This window comes from Nelumbo lutea, chromosome 7 (genome assembly GCF_056320005.1).
Source record: "Nelumbo lutea isolate HS-2025 chromosome 7, American lotus-T2T, whole genome shotgun sequence".
NCBI classification, from domain to species: domain Eukaryota; kingdom Viridiplantae; phylum Streptophyta; class Magnoliopsida; order Proteales; family Nelumbonaceae; genus Nelumbo; species Nelumbo lutea.
The window spans coordinates 1,948,676-1,965,895 of NC_142690.1; the positions used below are offsets into that span (position 1 = coordinate 1,948,676).

The following is a 17,220-nucleotide window of genomic DNA, read 5'->3' on the forward strand; positions in this document are numbered from 1 at the left end:
CCCCATTTGGCTGCAAGTGCAGACTTTCTATAATGGTCTTACTGACTCAAATAAGACCATATTAGATGCTGCAGCCAGAGGATCCATAAATAATAAAACTCCTGAGGTTGCCCATGCACTTATTGAGGAAATGGCAGCCAACAACTATCAATGGCATTCGGAAAGAACTCAAACTAGGAAGCAGCAAGGCTTGCATAATGTTGACACTTATACAACACTATCTGCACAAATAGGAGCACTCAGTAAGAAAATAGATGAAATGCAGATAGCTGCCATGCATGTGCAGCCTCTTAATTGTGAATTGTGTGGGGGAGGCCACATCAGTACAGACTGCCAAGTTGGCAATCAGTTCAGACCATCTATTGAACAAGTTGACTATGTCAGCAATTCATCAAGACAACAGGGTTACTAGAGTCACCATACTTTTCATCCAGGATGGAGGGGACATTCAAACCAGTCCTGGCCAAATCAGCATACTTCCAAGCCGTTCCACCAGACTTATCATAAGCCTGAACCAAAATCCAATTTGGAGGAACTGATGACAAAATTTATAGCAGGTGCAGAAACTAGGTTCCAGAACCAGGAAGCCTCAATCAAAAACCTAGAAAACCAAGTGGGGCAATTGGCACAATTAATCTCTTCCAGACTGCCGGGAACTCTTCCAAGCAACACTGAAGTGAATCCACGAGAGCAGGTGCAAGCTATTACCTTAAGGAGTGGAAAAGAGTTGCCTGAGGTAGAAAAGAAGAATTGGGCTGAACCCAAGGCAGAAACAAGCCTTGGGACCAGACAACAGAAGACGGAACAACCAGAAGCACAACAAGGGATGCACCAACAACCACAAGTTCCATTCCCTAACAGGCTGAAGCAACAAAAATTGGAGAAGGAATTTGGTAAGTTTCTTGAAATATTTAAAAGTTTACATATTAATATTTATTTTGCTGATGCTTTAGCCCAGATGCCACACTATGCAAGGTTTTTGAAGGAATTATTGGCAAACAAAAGGAAACTGGGAGATGTGGCTACAGTTGCATTAAATGAGGAATGTTCTGCTATCCTTCTAAATAAGCTGCCTCAGAAACTCAAAGATCCAGGGAGTTTCACTATTCCTTGTACCATTGGCAGTTTAAAAATTGAAAAAGCTTTATGTGACCTGGGAGCTAGCATCAATTTAATGCCGTATTCTATCTTCAAGAAATTGGGGTTGAATGAACCCCAACCCACTAGAGTGGCATTACAATTGGCTGATAGATCCATTAGACATCCTAGGGGGATCATAGAAGATGTTTTAGTTAAAGTTGACAAATTCATTTTTCCAGTTGATTTCATTGTGTTAGACATGCAAGAAGATGTGGAGGTCCCGCTTATCCTAGGGAGACCTTTGCTGGCTACCGGGAAAGCAATGATTGATATCCAACAAGGACAACTCAGCCTTAGGATACAAGATGAGGAGATAATTTTTAAAATGTCTAATGCTATGAAACATGCACCCTCTAGTGATGATTCTTGTTTTATGATTGATGCCATTGAATTGACAATTGATGAATGCTTCCAAGTAAGTAGAATAACTGATCCTCTTGAACTCTGCCTCCAGTAGGGAGAATTTGAAGAAGGAGAAAATGAAAAAATAAACCTCATGATAGCATACCTGAACGATAAGCCTCAATTCAAGGGAAAGGGGTTTCTTAAATTAGAGAACTTAGGCAAATTGTCTGGACCATCAGGTAAGCCATCACCCCAAGAACCCCCCACCCTTGAACTGAAGCAATTACCATCCCATTTAGAGTATGATTTCCTTGAGGAACCATCAGATCTCCCCGTGATAATTTTCGTAGCGCTGAATCCCTTACAAAGAGAAAAGTTATTAAGAGTGCTGCGGGAACACAAAAATGATATAGCTTGGAAGGTAGAAGATATCAAAGGCATTAATCCATCAATCTGCACTCACAGAATTTTGATGGAAGAGGAAAACAAACCTTCCATTCAACCCCAAAGGCGCTTGAACCCCAACATGAAAGAAGTGGTAAAGGCTGAAATAATTAAGTTGTTAGATGTTGGGATCATTTATCCTATTTCTGATAGTTCTTGGGTAAGCCCTGTGCAAGTTGTGCCCAAGAAAGGGGGTACGACTGTTGTTCCAAATGAGAAAAATGAACTCATCCCTACTAGAACCGTCACCGGATGGCGTGTGTGTATTGACTATAGAAAATTAAATGAAGCCACCCGGAAGGACCATTTCCCTCTCCCATTTATGGATCAAATGTTGGAGAGGCTAGCCGGGCATGAGTATTATTGTTTCTTGGATGGATATTCAGGGTATAACCAGATACCAATTGCACCAGAAGATCAAGAAAAGACCAATTTTACTTGCCCATATGGAACCTTTGCATACCGAAGGATGCCCTTTGGGTTATGCAATGCCCCAGCAACCTTTCAACGATGTATGATGTCTATATTTTCTGATATGGTTGAAAAATTTATTGAGATCTTAATGGATGATTTTTCAGTTTTTGGCTTTTCGTTTAATGCATGTTTGAATAATCTGGAACAGGTGCTTACTAGATGTAAAGAAACACATCTTGTGTTGAATTGGGAGAAATGTCATTTTATGGTGCAAGAAGGCATAGTGCTTGGACACAAGATCTCTCAAAGAGGTATAGAAGTCGACAAGGCCAAGGTGGAGGCAATTGAAAAATTGCCAACCCCAACATCTGTTCGTTCTTTGAGAAGTTTCTTAGGACATGTCGGATTCTATAGGAGGTTTATTAAGGATTTCTCAAAAATTTTCAAGCCATTATCTACTTTGCTTCAGAAAGAAGTGCCTTTTGAATTTTCAACTGAATGCCTTCATGCTTTCAACATCTTGAAAGACAAATTGATCCATGCACCTATCATGGTAGCACCAGATTGGACCCTCCCATTTGAATTAATGTGTGATGCGAGTGATTTTGCTATAGGAGCTGTTTTAGGACAAAGAATGAACAAACATTTTCAGCCAATTTACTATGCTAGCAGAACCTTGACTGGACCCCAACTCAATTACACCACCACAGAAAAGGAGCTGCTAGCAGTAATATTTGCACTTGATAAGTTTCGTTCATATCTGATATTATCCAAGGTTGTTGTCTACACAGATCACTCGGCATTAAGGCACTTGCTTACCAAGCAAAACTCAAAACCAAGACTGATCAGGTGGATCATTTTATTGCAAGAGTTTGACATTGAGATTAGAGACATGAAGGGTGCTGCAAACCTGGCTGCTGACCATCTCTCCCGGTTGGACACGGTAAGCTCAAAAGAGGAGATAACCAGCAATATTCGAGAAGAATTTCCGGATGAGCAGTTGTACTCAATACAGAAATACTCATATCCTTGGTATGCTGATGTTGCTAATTATCTAGCTGCACAAGTCCTTCCTCCTAACCTTTCATATCAACAGAAAAAGAAATTCCTTTCTGATGTAAAATCCTATCTGTGGGAGGAACCCTTTTTGTATAAATTGTGTGCAGATCAGATCATAAGGAGATGTGTCCCCGAGGAGGAGATGGAGTCGGTACTCCAATTTTGCCATGATAAAGAAGCAGGAGGTCATTTTGGAGCTAGTCGCACTGCAGCCAAGGTTCTGCAATCAGGTTTTTATTGGCCCACACTTTTCAAAGATGCCCATAGGTATGTGTCCACATGTGACAAATGCCAAAGATCGGGAAACATTTCCCGACGGAATGAAATGCCCCTTTCCAATATTTTAATCTGTGAAATCTTTGATGTTTGGGGTATAGATTTCATGGGACCTTTCCCGAATTCTTTTGGGAATAAGTACATACTCGTTGCAGTTGACTATGTATCCAAATGGGTAGAAGCCATGGCTTTACCCACAAATGACTCAAGAAGGGTGGTACACTTCCTGAAGAAGCTATTCTCCCGATTTGGCACTCCGCGAGTTATAATTAGTGATAGGGGAACTCACTTCTGCAATAGCCAATTTGAGAGGTTAATGCAGAAATATGGAATTACACATAAATTAGCTACCCCTTATCACCCTCAAACCAGTGGCCAAGTGGAGTTGGCTAACAGGGAACTCAAATCTACCAGAAAAGATTGGTCCATCAAATTAGATGATGCATTATGGGCATACAAAACTGCATTTAAGACACCCATTGGCATGTCCCCCTACAGATTGGTCTTTGGTAAAGCATGCCATTTACCAGTTGAATTAGAACACAATGCCTATTGGGCTCTTAAATTCTTAAATTTTGACATTCAGGCCACAGGGGCTAAAAGGCGGTTGCAATTGAATGAATTGGATGAATTCAGACTTACCACCTATGAAAATGCCAAAGTTTATAAAGAAAGAATAAAAAATTGGCATGATAAGAACTTGCTGAGACGGGACTTTTATGTAGGCCAACAGGTATTGTTATATAATTCCTGTCTCCGCTTGTTTCCAGGTAAGCTGAGATCCAGGTGGTCTGGACCCTTTACCATTTCACAGATTTTTCCCCATGGGGCTATAGAACTCACCCACCCGGTTCAGGGCACGTTTAAAGTAAATGGTCAGCGCCTGAAACCATATTTAATGGGTGGTACTGTACCCCCTCCATCCACTATTTATCTTGATAACCAATAATCTTTTATGCTTTCTCATGAACAGGTTAAGGAATCTTTTTGTCATTTATCTTTTTAGAATATTAGTTAGTAAAATAAAGATCTTTTTCTCAAAATTCCAATTCTTTAAGGACTCAGTTCATCCTTTTCTTTTCTTCAGTTTACTCTAGCAAGTGTGATCCCATAACACTACGAACATTGAGGACAATGTTCATCTTAAGTGTGGGGGAGTGAGCCCAAGGCTAGGGTATGAGGGCTGCAACCATGCACCCCAACACACATATGTAGGCAATGGCATAACCAAAAAAAGACTGAAACCCCTCAAGTTCATTACTATTTATTTGATGATTTTTTTAAGAAGGAATTCAATAAGTTGAGGGAGACTGATGTACTTGTTAAGTTTTTATTCTTGTGAATGACCCAATTTGATATATGCATGAGAAAAGGGGAGCTGAATATGCTTTTCAGCATGACTAGCCCTAACTATCTTGATGTGTATGGAAGCCCTTGATTTCATGGTTAATGGTCAAGAGAGCTAGTGCACATCTGAAGTGCTGATTCTTGAGGTTCAATAATTGCAAAGAAGGACAAAAGCCCAAATTGACTCCGCTATTCTGAGCTGAATAGTAAAACTAGCAGCTTAGAACATGAGTCCTATTTACCTACCTCAAGCAAGTGACCAGTGTGAGATGGAGCATAGGATGCACTCACACCAAAAAAAAAAAAAAAAAAGAAAAGGGTGAGATGGAGCATAAGATGCACTCACCCCTAGAATTAAGAAATTGTGGTGATAACTGAGGTTCAAAGGGGCACTCTAAAGTTGAACTCTCATTAAGATTTAGTTACAGATGTGAAACTTAGTGAAATTTGATTATTAACCTTGACAATTAAGGAGTTGATTTATATATGAATTAGGAGTGAAGGGTAGACTATGATGAAATTCATATTCTCCTTTCCTTGGATCTTATACATATCTTAAATAGTAATTTACAAGAATAAGAGTTGAGCACTTACAAAAGTCCCCCAACTACTGAATGAATTTCTATCTTAAAAAGTTCACCAGGTAAATGGTAAGAACAGAAGGGGGGGAATGTTCAGTTTATGGCTGATGTCCTTGCTTGAGGACAAGCAAAAGCTTAAGTGTGGGGGTATTTGATGAACTTACAATTTATCTATAATTTTTGAGAACTTTAGCATGGATTTTTATGCCGGTTTTATTAATTTTTGCCATAATTTAGCTTAATGCTAAGAATAAGTTCAAGGATAATTAATCCAAGAAAAGGAAGGAAAAAGGCAAGAAAAGAAGGTTCAAAAAGACCAATTTCAGTCCAGCCCGGTCGTGGAAGCAAGAGAGAGCACTTCGGCCCAAGAAGAGCAAGTGAATTCCTTGAGAAAACCCAAGAAAATAAAGCCTAGCTATGAGTAGAATTCGGCCCAGCAAGGAAGGCCCATTCTCAGCCCAAAAGAGCAGCTCAATGTATAATTATCATGTGCTAAGAGAGAGCCTAAGTGTAGCCCAAATAGCAGCCCTTAGGAGGCTTTCAAGAGAGCTCTAGAAAGTTCAAGAAAGGGGTGTAATACACCCCATTCTAGAGGCTTCAAGAAGGGGCAAGAGCCCCCTTGAAAAACTATATAAGGAGGCCTCTAGGAGGGGGGAGAAGTGTTCAATTGCTTGAGAGGAAGGCTCTCCCACTCTTAGAGGTTCGACCACCTTGAGAGAAGAGAAGAGAAGAAGGCTAGGCGCAAGGAAGAAGAAGAAGAAGGGCTGAAGGAAGTTCAAGACAAGCAAGCTAGAAGAGAAGGTGAGTTCGAATTGAGGGTTTGTGATTCAAAGATCTTTTGTAATAAATCAATTGTAGTTTCATTCTCTTTTGATTCGAATTCAGTTTCTTTGTTATATTTTCTTTCTTCTTTCTCCTTTTTTCCATTCTTCCTTGATGTATTTCAGCTTGTAAAATTTCAGTTCAGCAATCTAATTCTTTTTGATTCATTCAAATGGTCATGAATTGTACTTGAAGTTTCTTGAATAAGGGTGTTATTGTAGATTAATTCGGCCAACTAACCTTCAAAACTCAGATCTGAGATTGCAAGATCTGAATTGCTTGAAAGATAATTCAGATCTGCAATTTTCAGATTGGCCGAATTAATCTATAGCTTGGAATTCCTAGAGTGCTTGAGAGAGACTCTAGGAATTCATATCTACTATTCAAGAACTGAATTGAGTGCTATGTTAGAGATAACTTGCACAATTCAGTTGATAATCAATTCAGATTTGAATTGATGCCTTAGAAGTGTTTGAAGAAATGCATGCATGGGGATTAGATTCTTGCTAGAGATAGAAGAACTGTCATTCATGCATAGGATGAACATGCGCTTGAGAGAGGCTGTTCATGACCTTGGGGTTTTACCAAACCAAGGCTCAATCATGATTTATTCGAATGATCCAAATTGATAGATTGCTGAATTCTGAGATTGACATTTACTGCTTAATCTTCTAACCTGATTTGAAGGCAATTGGGCCAATGATTTAGATAGATTTTAATTTAGGATTTTTTAGCTTTCATTAAAGTTTTGATTTATTTGTTGATCAGATAAGAAGTGCTCAATTTAGTATTGGTAATTGTTTCCTAAATCCTCGTGGTAACGATACTTCACTCACTACTTTATTACTTGAACGGCTAGTGCACTTGCTAGTGTCACAATGAGCCACACATCACTGTACTTTGAGCCTAACACTACTTTGGTTCTCGAACTTTAAAATGTGACAATTTAGTACCTAAACTTTTAAAATGTGCCAATACAGTACCTACGGTTAACCAACTATTAAGTGGCATTTGAAAAGACAAAAATGCCATTTGATTGTTATCTAATTTTCTTTATAAACCATTCAAACATTGACAAAAAATGAACATCTCCAAGTCCATGTCTCTTCTATTTAAGAAAGTTAGGGTCACATGTTAATGGGCATTCCCAACTTTTTTGAATAGAAGAGGCAAAGATTTGGGATTGTCTATTTTTTGTTAACATTTGGATGGCTGATAAAGAAAATTATATGACACTCAAAGGGCATTTGTGTTTTTTTAAATGCCATTAATGGTAAGTACTACATTAACACTTTTTGAAAATTCAGATATTGAATTGTAGCGTTTTAAAGTTCAAGGGGGGGGGGGGGGGGGGAGTGTCACTAGGCCCAAAGTGCATAGTACTAATCAAGAAATTTCCCTATTATTTTTGTCCTTCAACTTTGTAATTTTGTTCCTCGCTTTTCTCTTCATAGTGTGGGCATAAAAAAATCTACTATTTTTATCTCCATATTTAAGCCAAGATATTCTAGCTTTTTGGGCTCACATATTTTTATTCCATATTTTTGTCCTTCAACTTTATAATTTGGTTGGATTTTTATCTCCATATTTCTCTCTCTAAAGATTTCATTTTATTCACATCACTAAGAGGAGTTGGGGCCTCAATCTCTTTTCGAATGCAAATTTTTAAACCATCAATCTGCTTTCTGACATTGCCGAAGACTTCTCCATTCCACTTTTTAAGGGCAGAGCTAAGGAATTTACAGTTTTTATAGACCTTCTCTTGAGTTGATCCTTTAACAGGAGAATTCCATACATAGCAAATGAGGTCCTTGCACTCTAAATGCGTGGATCACATTTCCTCAAACTTGAAGGGCTGGGGCTTTTTTTTGGTCTTTCAGGGTCTAACTCCAAACAGATGGGAATAAGTTGCTTCAGGATTTGTTACACAGGCTCAGTTTGAAAAGAGTACAAATGCAAATATGTAGAATGTAAAACCTTATATTTTGTATTATTTTGCATGCATTTGCACTGTACATATTTGCATTTGTACTCTTTCCAAACTGAATCCAACTTTGCTTTGATAAGCTCACCATTGCTTCTCCTATTCGATCAAGTGAAGACCGGGACGTGATTTTGAATTTCCACAAGACCACAGTCACACAACCATTACTTGTTTTTCTGAAGGGTTTTTCCTCCTCTTTGACTCCCCATAGAAGAAAGTGCAGAACCAGGTCCCTTTGGTCAAGTCTTCTACGGGTATGAATGAAATACTGGTCTACCTTTAGAACCCTGAGATTTACATTCCCAATCCAGAAAAGGGCCAAATTACCTTTTTAAGCCTATAGCATCAATACCTCAACAGTATCTTGATTTTTTTTTTCTATAAGGCAGAAGCGATGTTTTTGTTTCACTAAAAAAAAATGTGTCAGGATTTTCTGCAAATTAAGTCTCTTTCAGGACACGAATTGTCAAGAGGAATCCCATCCCTTGATCCAACAGAGGATCCTCATTGATCGCTTAGGAGCACAAATTTGGTTTCATTGCTGTCAGTTAGGCATTTTTTTAACACTGCATCAGCAAACATTGCTAGCAATGATATAAAAATGAGAATTTGCCCAAAGGGTAAGGGCATTTTTTTCATGCCAAGACTTTTCCGATCTCTAAGGCATGGTATGAGAAAGTTTTTTATTTTCTTTAAAAAATTCAACCTAATAAGGATCGTTTTCCCAAACAACAAATATCCAATATGGCATTGACTTGATGCCGTTTTTGAAAAACATCATCGGCTCAAAACATAGCCATAATTAATATGTGGCTTGGATATGTTGCCAATAAAATAGTTCCAATGTGCTTTCAAAATGATCAGGTCCCACACATTTCATATGAAATCGAATTTGCTTCTCATAGGGCTCACCTTACACCAACCCCATATCACATTGCAACTGTGTATTGAGAATATCTCCCCATGAATGACAACTTACAAGCATGGAGATGTTCCAGATGTGAGGCTTAAATGCTTTGAAAATCCCCACAATCCCTATTGATGATTCATTTATACTTTAACCCTTTACCCTTGTTTTATTAACATTTGACCCCTCTATGTTCATTAGTATTTGACCCCCCTAACATAAAATCCTAACTCCACCCCTCGTCTCAGACTCTCAGTCTCATGGTGAGATGTACGATATCACATCTCCACCCCACCAGGAGCCACCCCATAGTGCCTTATAGCACATCTCTGTCGTGTATTGGGAATCTCTCTCAATGATAACATCATTGAAACTGATATTATCATCGGGAGATGTTTTCAATAGGTAGTGGGGTGGAGATGTGAATTCGAAAGAAGGGGAGTTTATAATCGCATCGTAGAAAAATATTATCCTACAAATAATGAAACGTTCAGGTCCCATGGTCTAGTGGTTAGGACATTGGACTCTGAATCCAGTAACCCGAGTTCAAATCTCGGTGGGACCTTCGTTTTTCTTTTTATTGACCGTTGTTTCGCTTTTAATGTTATTTTCCTCTCCTTATCCTAAAGATAATGACTAATGAGGTGCCGAGGTCCCATGGTTTAATGGTTAGAACATTGGACTCTGGATCCAGTAACCCGAATTCAAATCGTAGTGTAACTTTTGTTTTTATTTTTATTGACTATTGTTCCGTTTTAAATGTTGTTTTTCCTTTCCTATACCATCTTTTGTATGTAGAGTGCAAAATCTTATATTTTGTATGTATTTATATTATACATATTTGTATTTGTATTGCTTTTAAATTGAGTATAAAACCTTATATTTGTATTGCTTCCAAACTCAATTTGGAAAAAGTGCAAATGCAAATATGTAGAAGAGTACAGAATCTTATATTTTATATTATTTTGTATGTATTTGCATTATACATATTTGTATTGCTTTTAAATTGAGTATAAAACCTTATATTTGTATTGCTTCCAAACTCAATTTGGAAAAAGTGCAAATGCAAATATGTAGAAGAGTACAGAATCTTATATTTTATATTATTTTGTATGTATTTGCATTATACATATTTGCATTTATATTCTTTCTAAACCGAGCCTTGTATATTGTATGTAGAGTGTAAAACCTTTTATTTTGTTTTATTTTGAATATATTTGCACTCTACATATTTGTATTTGTACTCATTCCAAATCCAAACTAAGCTTTAGTTCATAAGAATATAAATGCAAATATATAGAATACAAAACTTTATATTTTGTATGTATTTATACTTTACATATTTTTACATATTTGTATTTGTATTCTTTTCAAATTGAGCATATATTCTGAAATGTATGTGATCTCAATTTAGAAACAATGAAGTCCAACAAATTGTGGGTCCAATCTAAATACCATTACTCGCGTCAAAATTCATTTCACTTGATAAAATGGATCGGGTATATATGGACCATGTCAATTGGATCTAAATTGGATGGACAAATTCAGATCTGGATCCACCTTATTGCATACACTAATCTATCTATGAATCACAAGGAAGTAATCTTTTTGATACGAAGTAAGAAAAAAGTCAGTGTTTTCTTATTACTTCAGATTAGATATGGGTAATAGACCTGTTTACAGGGCGGCCTTTGGGTTTGGCCCGCTAACATTTCACCACACATGGGGTGCATCCACTCAAAATTCGGCCCAATTTAAGTCTAGCCCGGTGGAGGGGGGTTAGTCAATGGAAAAGTTGACTTAATTTTTACACTTTCCGTGGGTCCCATAGTAAATACACCTTCCTTGTATCACTTGTCTAGAAATGTGATATCGTTCTTAAATATGCCAAAATATTATTGGATAAAACTGCTACTTGTAAAAATAAAATATATGAGTAAAAATGATAAATTGTCAAACTTGGGGTCCGTTTGGTTTGCAGTTGGGATGGGAATTGGAATCCTCTAAAATTGAAATTGGAATGATTCATTCTCATAATCTGTTTGGTTCAGACAGGAATGAGAATTAAAATCAGTAAGAATGAGATTTTATTCCTAAAAAAAGGGCAGAGAATGTCCATTTCTTCAAATGGAAGAATGCCATTCCAACAGGAATAGAAATGAGAATCCAATTCCGTCCAACCAAACAGTTAAAATCAGAATAGCCCATTCTAATTTCAATTCCAAACCCCTATTCCTGCAAACCAAACGGGGCCTTATTTATTTCATTTACCAAGGAAAGTGTATTTATGAAATACTTACTCGGTAAATAATTTACTAAATAATTAATAAGGCCTCGGTCTTTATCTGCCTAAGAACAAAGGCCACACATTCCCAATGTTATTTATACTCTACCCACACATACTTAGTGGACATTATAGCCACACATCGAGAGCATCTCCCATTATTAGATGTTCCCAATTGCTATGATTAGATTGTGTTCAGTGGGTGTCAATATCAATAAGTAGTAGCCCATCAAATTTTCTTTTTCCGATAAAAAATATCCACTTACAATTATGCATTTATATATAATATAAGGGTATCGGTAAATTACAGATAGCCACATTACAATTTTACCCTTCATCCTCTTTCAAATCTCCACACAGCAACCTGACTGAACAAAACCTGAGAACTCATCTGGTGCATCAATCTTCTCCAATTTACCATTTTGTCCTTTCTCCTTCTCCACTAAAAACACTCCCTGAGGTGCCCCCATGTACGGTGACCCGGTGACGAGGGTCCGCTCGCCCAACCCCACCCCACAAGCTCCAACCCGAATCGCCGAGTCGAATTCGGCCCAGCAAAACAACTTCCCATCTTTTTCTTTCTCCACACCCACGCACACCCTCGGGCACCGACCCGCTGGCCACGCTCCCTCGACTCGCCTCCATCGACCTGTTTCAACTTCATAACACTCTGCGCTACTCTCGAACCTCCCTTGGTTCTCCGTACTGTAGCCGCTCACCACCCAGAACTCGTTCCCTATGACCACTCCTTCGCATTCATCCCGCTCCTCAGTCATCTGACTCAGTTCTTCCCACTCGTCCCGTCTCACATCGTAAAACCACGCCGATTTCAACGCGTTCTTGTTCTCGTCGTGCCCACCGGCAACAAAGATTTTTCCGTCCAACGAGCCGGAGGCAAAGAACGACCGCTTCGAGGGCATATCCTTTCCTCGTCTCCATTGCCGGATCGTGAAATCGAAGACGAATACGTCCTTCACGGGTTCCCAACTCACCGGGTTCCACCCGCCCATGAGGACGAGTTTCCCCTCCACGCTCGATAACTGACAGAACAACGGGAGCCCGTCAGGATAGTTAGGGACCGGGTGGAGTCGCTCCCAAGTCCCACTCACCGGATCGAAGACGGTGATTCCATAAAAGGGCGCTCCCGCCGGTTTCCGCCCACCACCGGCGGTTTTCACAGGAAGTGACTGAACTAAACAAGCCACCTTGTGGGTGCACCCCGTCTGCTTTCTCTGATAGTAGAAGCCCCGGCTTTCGAGCAACTCTCGCCATCGTCGGCAGACTCGGGCTGCAACTCTGTGTTCCGTGTAGGGTAACCGAATCAGGCACTCCAGGCCGATTTCTTCAGGTAGATTAGGAATCAACTCAATCTCTGCTTCACTCATTTTTCAAATCTTCTCTTCTCTGAAGACGTCTGTTTGTTGACGGAGGTATTTATAGAAACGGTTAACGATCAGATTCGAGTAGCCACAACTGTTGTTTGCCACGTGGCGCACAATGGTTCAGTGGACTCGGAGCACCAACTGGACGAAATATCAAGAACCAGGAAGAGCGGGTTGACTGGTAGTTTGACTGGCTTTAGTGGATAAGTGATGCCAAGTCAGCAGCTATTCTCGTGCACATGTCAGGTGATGGTTTTCCTTCGGTGGGTCCCGTACATCATGTCCGATTGATCAAAAGTGGGCTTTGCGTTGCCACGTGGATGGATAAAATAATATGATAAACCCTAGCATTGATGAGTTGGAATTCTCTATTTTTGTTCGTCCATTTCTTACGTAGTAGTAGAAGCTACTCAGGCCCACCAAGCTGCAAAAATGTCACACAAATGGAAAAAAATTGTGGGCAGTGCCGAGTGTGGGCTCGCGTTGTTTTCGGTTTCTGGATTTTCTTTTTATTTGTTTTTATCTATTTTTTGGAAAAAAAAAACTGGTCATGGGGTTTGAACATGCTGATGTTAAATTACTACTGGATGGTCTTCTTTATAAGGGATTAAACATTTAAACCAAATGCCATCCTGACAATCATCCAGGATGTGTTTGAAATTATTTCGGTTTTACCAAACAATGGTAAGAATGGCAACGGGATGGGGACCATATTCTCCAACTCCAATCCCGTTTGAAACGAATTCCTATCCCGATCCTCATCTTTGTTGAGGATAAAAATAACCTTCCATTCTTGATCTTTGATGGAGACGGATTTTTCATGAAGGGTCTGAATCTCTAATTATTTTTCTTAAATAAATCCACTTAAAATTAAGAGATTTTTTTAAATAAATATAAAACTATTTTAAATATATATTGATAATTTAAAAATATATATATATATATATATATATAATTGGAGTCTGGGTGGAGTAGAAAATTCACTCATCATCCGTGGTTAGGCATCATTATCAATCCCCATCCCTATCAACACAATACCCATCCTCAACCCGATAGAATTAGGAAAGTTGGATACTTAATGAGGATGGAAAAACTGATCATCCCTAAACAACGATCACTACACCTTGGAAATCAATAAAATAACTTCTAATTTTGTGCATATATATATATATATATATATATATATATATATATATATATATACTGTTATTTTTAGACAAAAAGATAAAAACATTATTTCCATTGCAATAAATGGTAAAATGTTCTTTTTTCAAAAACTATTTTTTACATAATCGTGAAGTACTGTTTGAAACAACTTGAAAATGCTCAACCAGATAAAAATAAGAGAAAGAGCACAAAACACCTACATGGTGAAGACAATTTGAAGAAATGACTCCTATATTCTTCATACTAAAGCTTATTTTCTTAATAATTCTAATACAAATTCTGTCACAAATGGATGCAGATCATGTATTCATCCATTGTCAAGCTGTAAGACCAGTTTGGTTTGGATCTTGATTATCCATGCGCATGAAAGAAAAACCAGACTGATCTCTTCTCGATTGGATGTCCTTTTGGAGGGAATAGAGCAGAGACAATCCAATGGATGATCTGGGTCTTTTCAGTAAATTTGCTATAATCCTCTGAAACTGTTGGAAGAGTAGATGTAAGAAGGCAACAGAGAATAAAGCTTTCAACCCAGTAGAAATTATTTCATTGGGCCATGCAAAGATTGAGGAACTGGCTTCACTAAAAAGGAAGGGGATCATTCTCACCTCTCAAAGCAACCAAATGATCAGCAACCATTGTAGAGGGTTTCCTCCCTCTCACCCATTCTTAAAAGATTAATGTCGATAGTACAAATACAGATTCTTTTTCTGGGCTTGGCATTACCTTGAGAGATTACAATGAAAATTTTGTATTTAGTAGAGCCATTTGAATGGAAAGGACGGATCTTGACAATACTAAGGCGCGGGCTTTTAGAGCTGGACTCCAAATGGCAAAGGGACTCCACCTCTTTTATATTCACATTGAAGGAGATGCACAAAAGATAACAGATATCCTGTTGGACACCTCTCAAGATGTCCCTTGTTGACTTCACACAGTTATTGCTGATTGTAGGAATTTTTTGCAAGAATTTCATTATGTTTTAATCTCTTTCATCCCTTGTAAAGATAATAGGACTGCCCATATAATTGCAAAATTTGTTTGTCATGTGTGTAGGATTACTACTTGATCCTTTCCTCCTGACTTTCTTATTCTTATACTGGAAGAACTAATCATGCTCCAGAACAAGCAAAAAAGGAATCATGTGGAGGGGAGTAGTTTCCAAATAAGGATATGGATCGGGCCAGATATTAAGTGTGGTCCCGCTCCATTTTTCTGCCCCTGCTTTTAATAGACTGCTCAGTGGATTTGTATAGGAGGGTGTCACATTCACATGAAAAAAGACTGCATTGATTCATTCCCCCTCATTCGTTTTAGGTGCTTTTAATTGATGGATATATGGATGGATGAATATCAACGTCAATTCCACCATGGATTTCCACTCTAAGAAGGTTCATTCATGTCTCACGCCACTAGAATACAAGATAACCTGTTTTGAAATAAAATGTTGCACGTGTAATCATTAGATTGGTTGAGTATCCTGCATGGCCTACTCAAGATATTCTTCTTTTGTTTCTTTTTGTTTTTTTCCAACCTCGAAGACTTATTAGTAAGTAGGAATTTTTCTTAATTTGATAAGTATAACCATGCTAAAGTCATATAGTAACATATTTATATCTATCTATATAATATATTTATATATGTCTATATCTTTATCTATATATATACTATATAATGTTCATATTTATCTTGATTTATGTGCAGATTATAAAAATTAAATAGTAATACATGACATAACATATAATGTATATATAAATCAATTAATCATATATTTTAAATTTTAAATCCAATCAATGAGTCAAGATATGTGGCTCGTGGCTGAGACTAGTTCCTTATCAACTTCGAATTCTTATTTATAATTGTGGTAAGCCATGGATTTTTTCTTGGATTTTTTCTTTGTTAAGGTTGATGTAGGAATATTTGATAATGCGGATGTATTTAAGCCGTTCATCACCAACGACTACCAACCGCCAACACTTGCTTCCACCTATTCCTTCTCTAAGGAAACTCCAATTATAAAAAGGGGCTCTCACATTGAGATAAAAATTCACTAGAACTTAAGTTCTAAGTCTCATCTTTTGCTTAATTCGACCACATACAACCTTTTGCTAACTTGACCATTGGAATCTTTGTCCCTGGGGTAACTCATGGGGCCTCTAACATCTTCTTTCTCTCAATAGGTTGGGCCCATCAGCCTCGGATGCTAAAAATTACATTGTTGCCCTTGGCTCCATATTTGGCAGCAACAATAGGCACCGTTTGTGGAAACATTTTCAAAACTTTCCCTTAAGAAAAATCAAACCTAATTTAATTCACTAGTGTCCTTGAAATGGTTGACAAGCAAGACCCCGTGTTTGATATCCAAAACTTAGTCATGATTGACCTGTTCGAGCTGGTCCTGAACAGGCTGGACAACCTGGCCCAGCGGTTAGACAACATAGGGCATTTGACAGGAAGCCACCCACAGGGTGGCTACCTCGCCAGAAGCCATAGACAACATAGTGGGTGACCTGCCCGTACCTCGTAAGCTAGCGCTTGGGCGGCTCGGAGAGAGCCAACCCCTAGGAGTCAAACAACAACACTCGATGGGTGGCAAACTCTGTTCCAAGACCCCCTTGGCTCCCTAGCTAAGAGGCCGACCCTGTGGGGTCCCATGCCGAGCACAAGAATTTCGGTAGTTAACATCATCACGCAGCAGGCGTGGGCGCTTGGGCCACTACAGTTACCCTCCAAGGATGGGAGACCAGTGTCGTGCCTCTCCCCCACTAGTTTCCGAGCTTCATGACCACCTCAAAGATTGTCGTGCTTGCAAGGCTTAGGATGTGTTGACGTCTAAGCACTCCGAGAACAAGGCCGACCTATCCCGCGCGAGAAAAAACTAGGACTAGATCGAAGTGACAATATCATACATCGACCGACACCTTGGAGACATTCAGGTGCAGATTGGCACCATTCAGAACCAGCTTCGGTAGGTAAAGGAGGGCCATGGTGACGCTTCCACCAGTTGCATTGCCTCATCTGGTTGAATGAAGGGGTTTGTATATTCCATTCTCTTTGAGCCCCTCCTT

At 38.8% G+C, this 17,220-nt stretch overlaps 1 protein-coding gene and 1 non-coding gene across 2 annotated transcripts; one reads left to right on the forward strand and one right to left on the reverse strand.

Annotated features, from left to right (window-relative positions):
• Positions 1-9,812: 9,812 nt before the first annotated feature.
• Positions 9,813-9,884, forward strand: TRNAQ-CUG (transfer RNA glutamine (anticodon CUG)). Its single transcript has one exon. It is a non-coding gene; the product is annotated as a tRNA-Gln (tRNA).
• Positions 9,885-11,812: 1,928 nt separating this feature from the next.
• LOC148844577 (F-box/kelch-repeat protein At2g44130-like) lies at positions 11,813-13,543 on the reverse strand. Its single transcript, XM_088953446.1, has one exon. The coding sequence runs from the start codon at positions 12,986-12,988 to the stop codon at positions 11,948-11,950; it is 1,041 nt and encodes a 346-aa protein (XP_088809572.1). The 5' UTR covers positions 12,989-13,543; the 3' UTR covers positions 11,813-11,947.
• Positions 13,544-17,220: the final 3,677 nt, after the last annotated feature.

What these genes read in the sequence shown, in the direction of transcription:
- LOC148844577 (XM_088953446.1), bottom strand. Translation starts at nt 12,988, where the DNA reads ATGAGTGAAGCAGAGATTGAGTTGATTCCTAATCTACCTGAAGAAATC.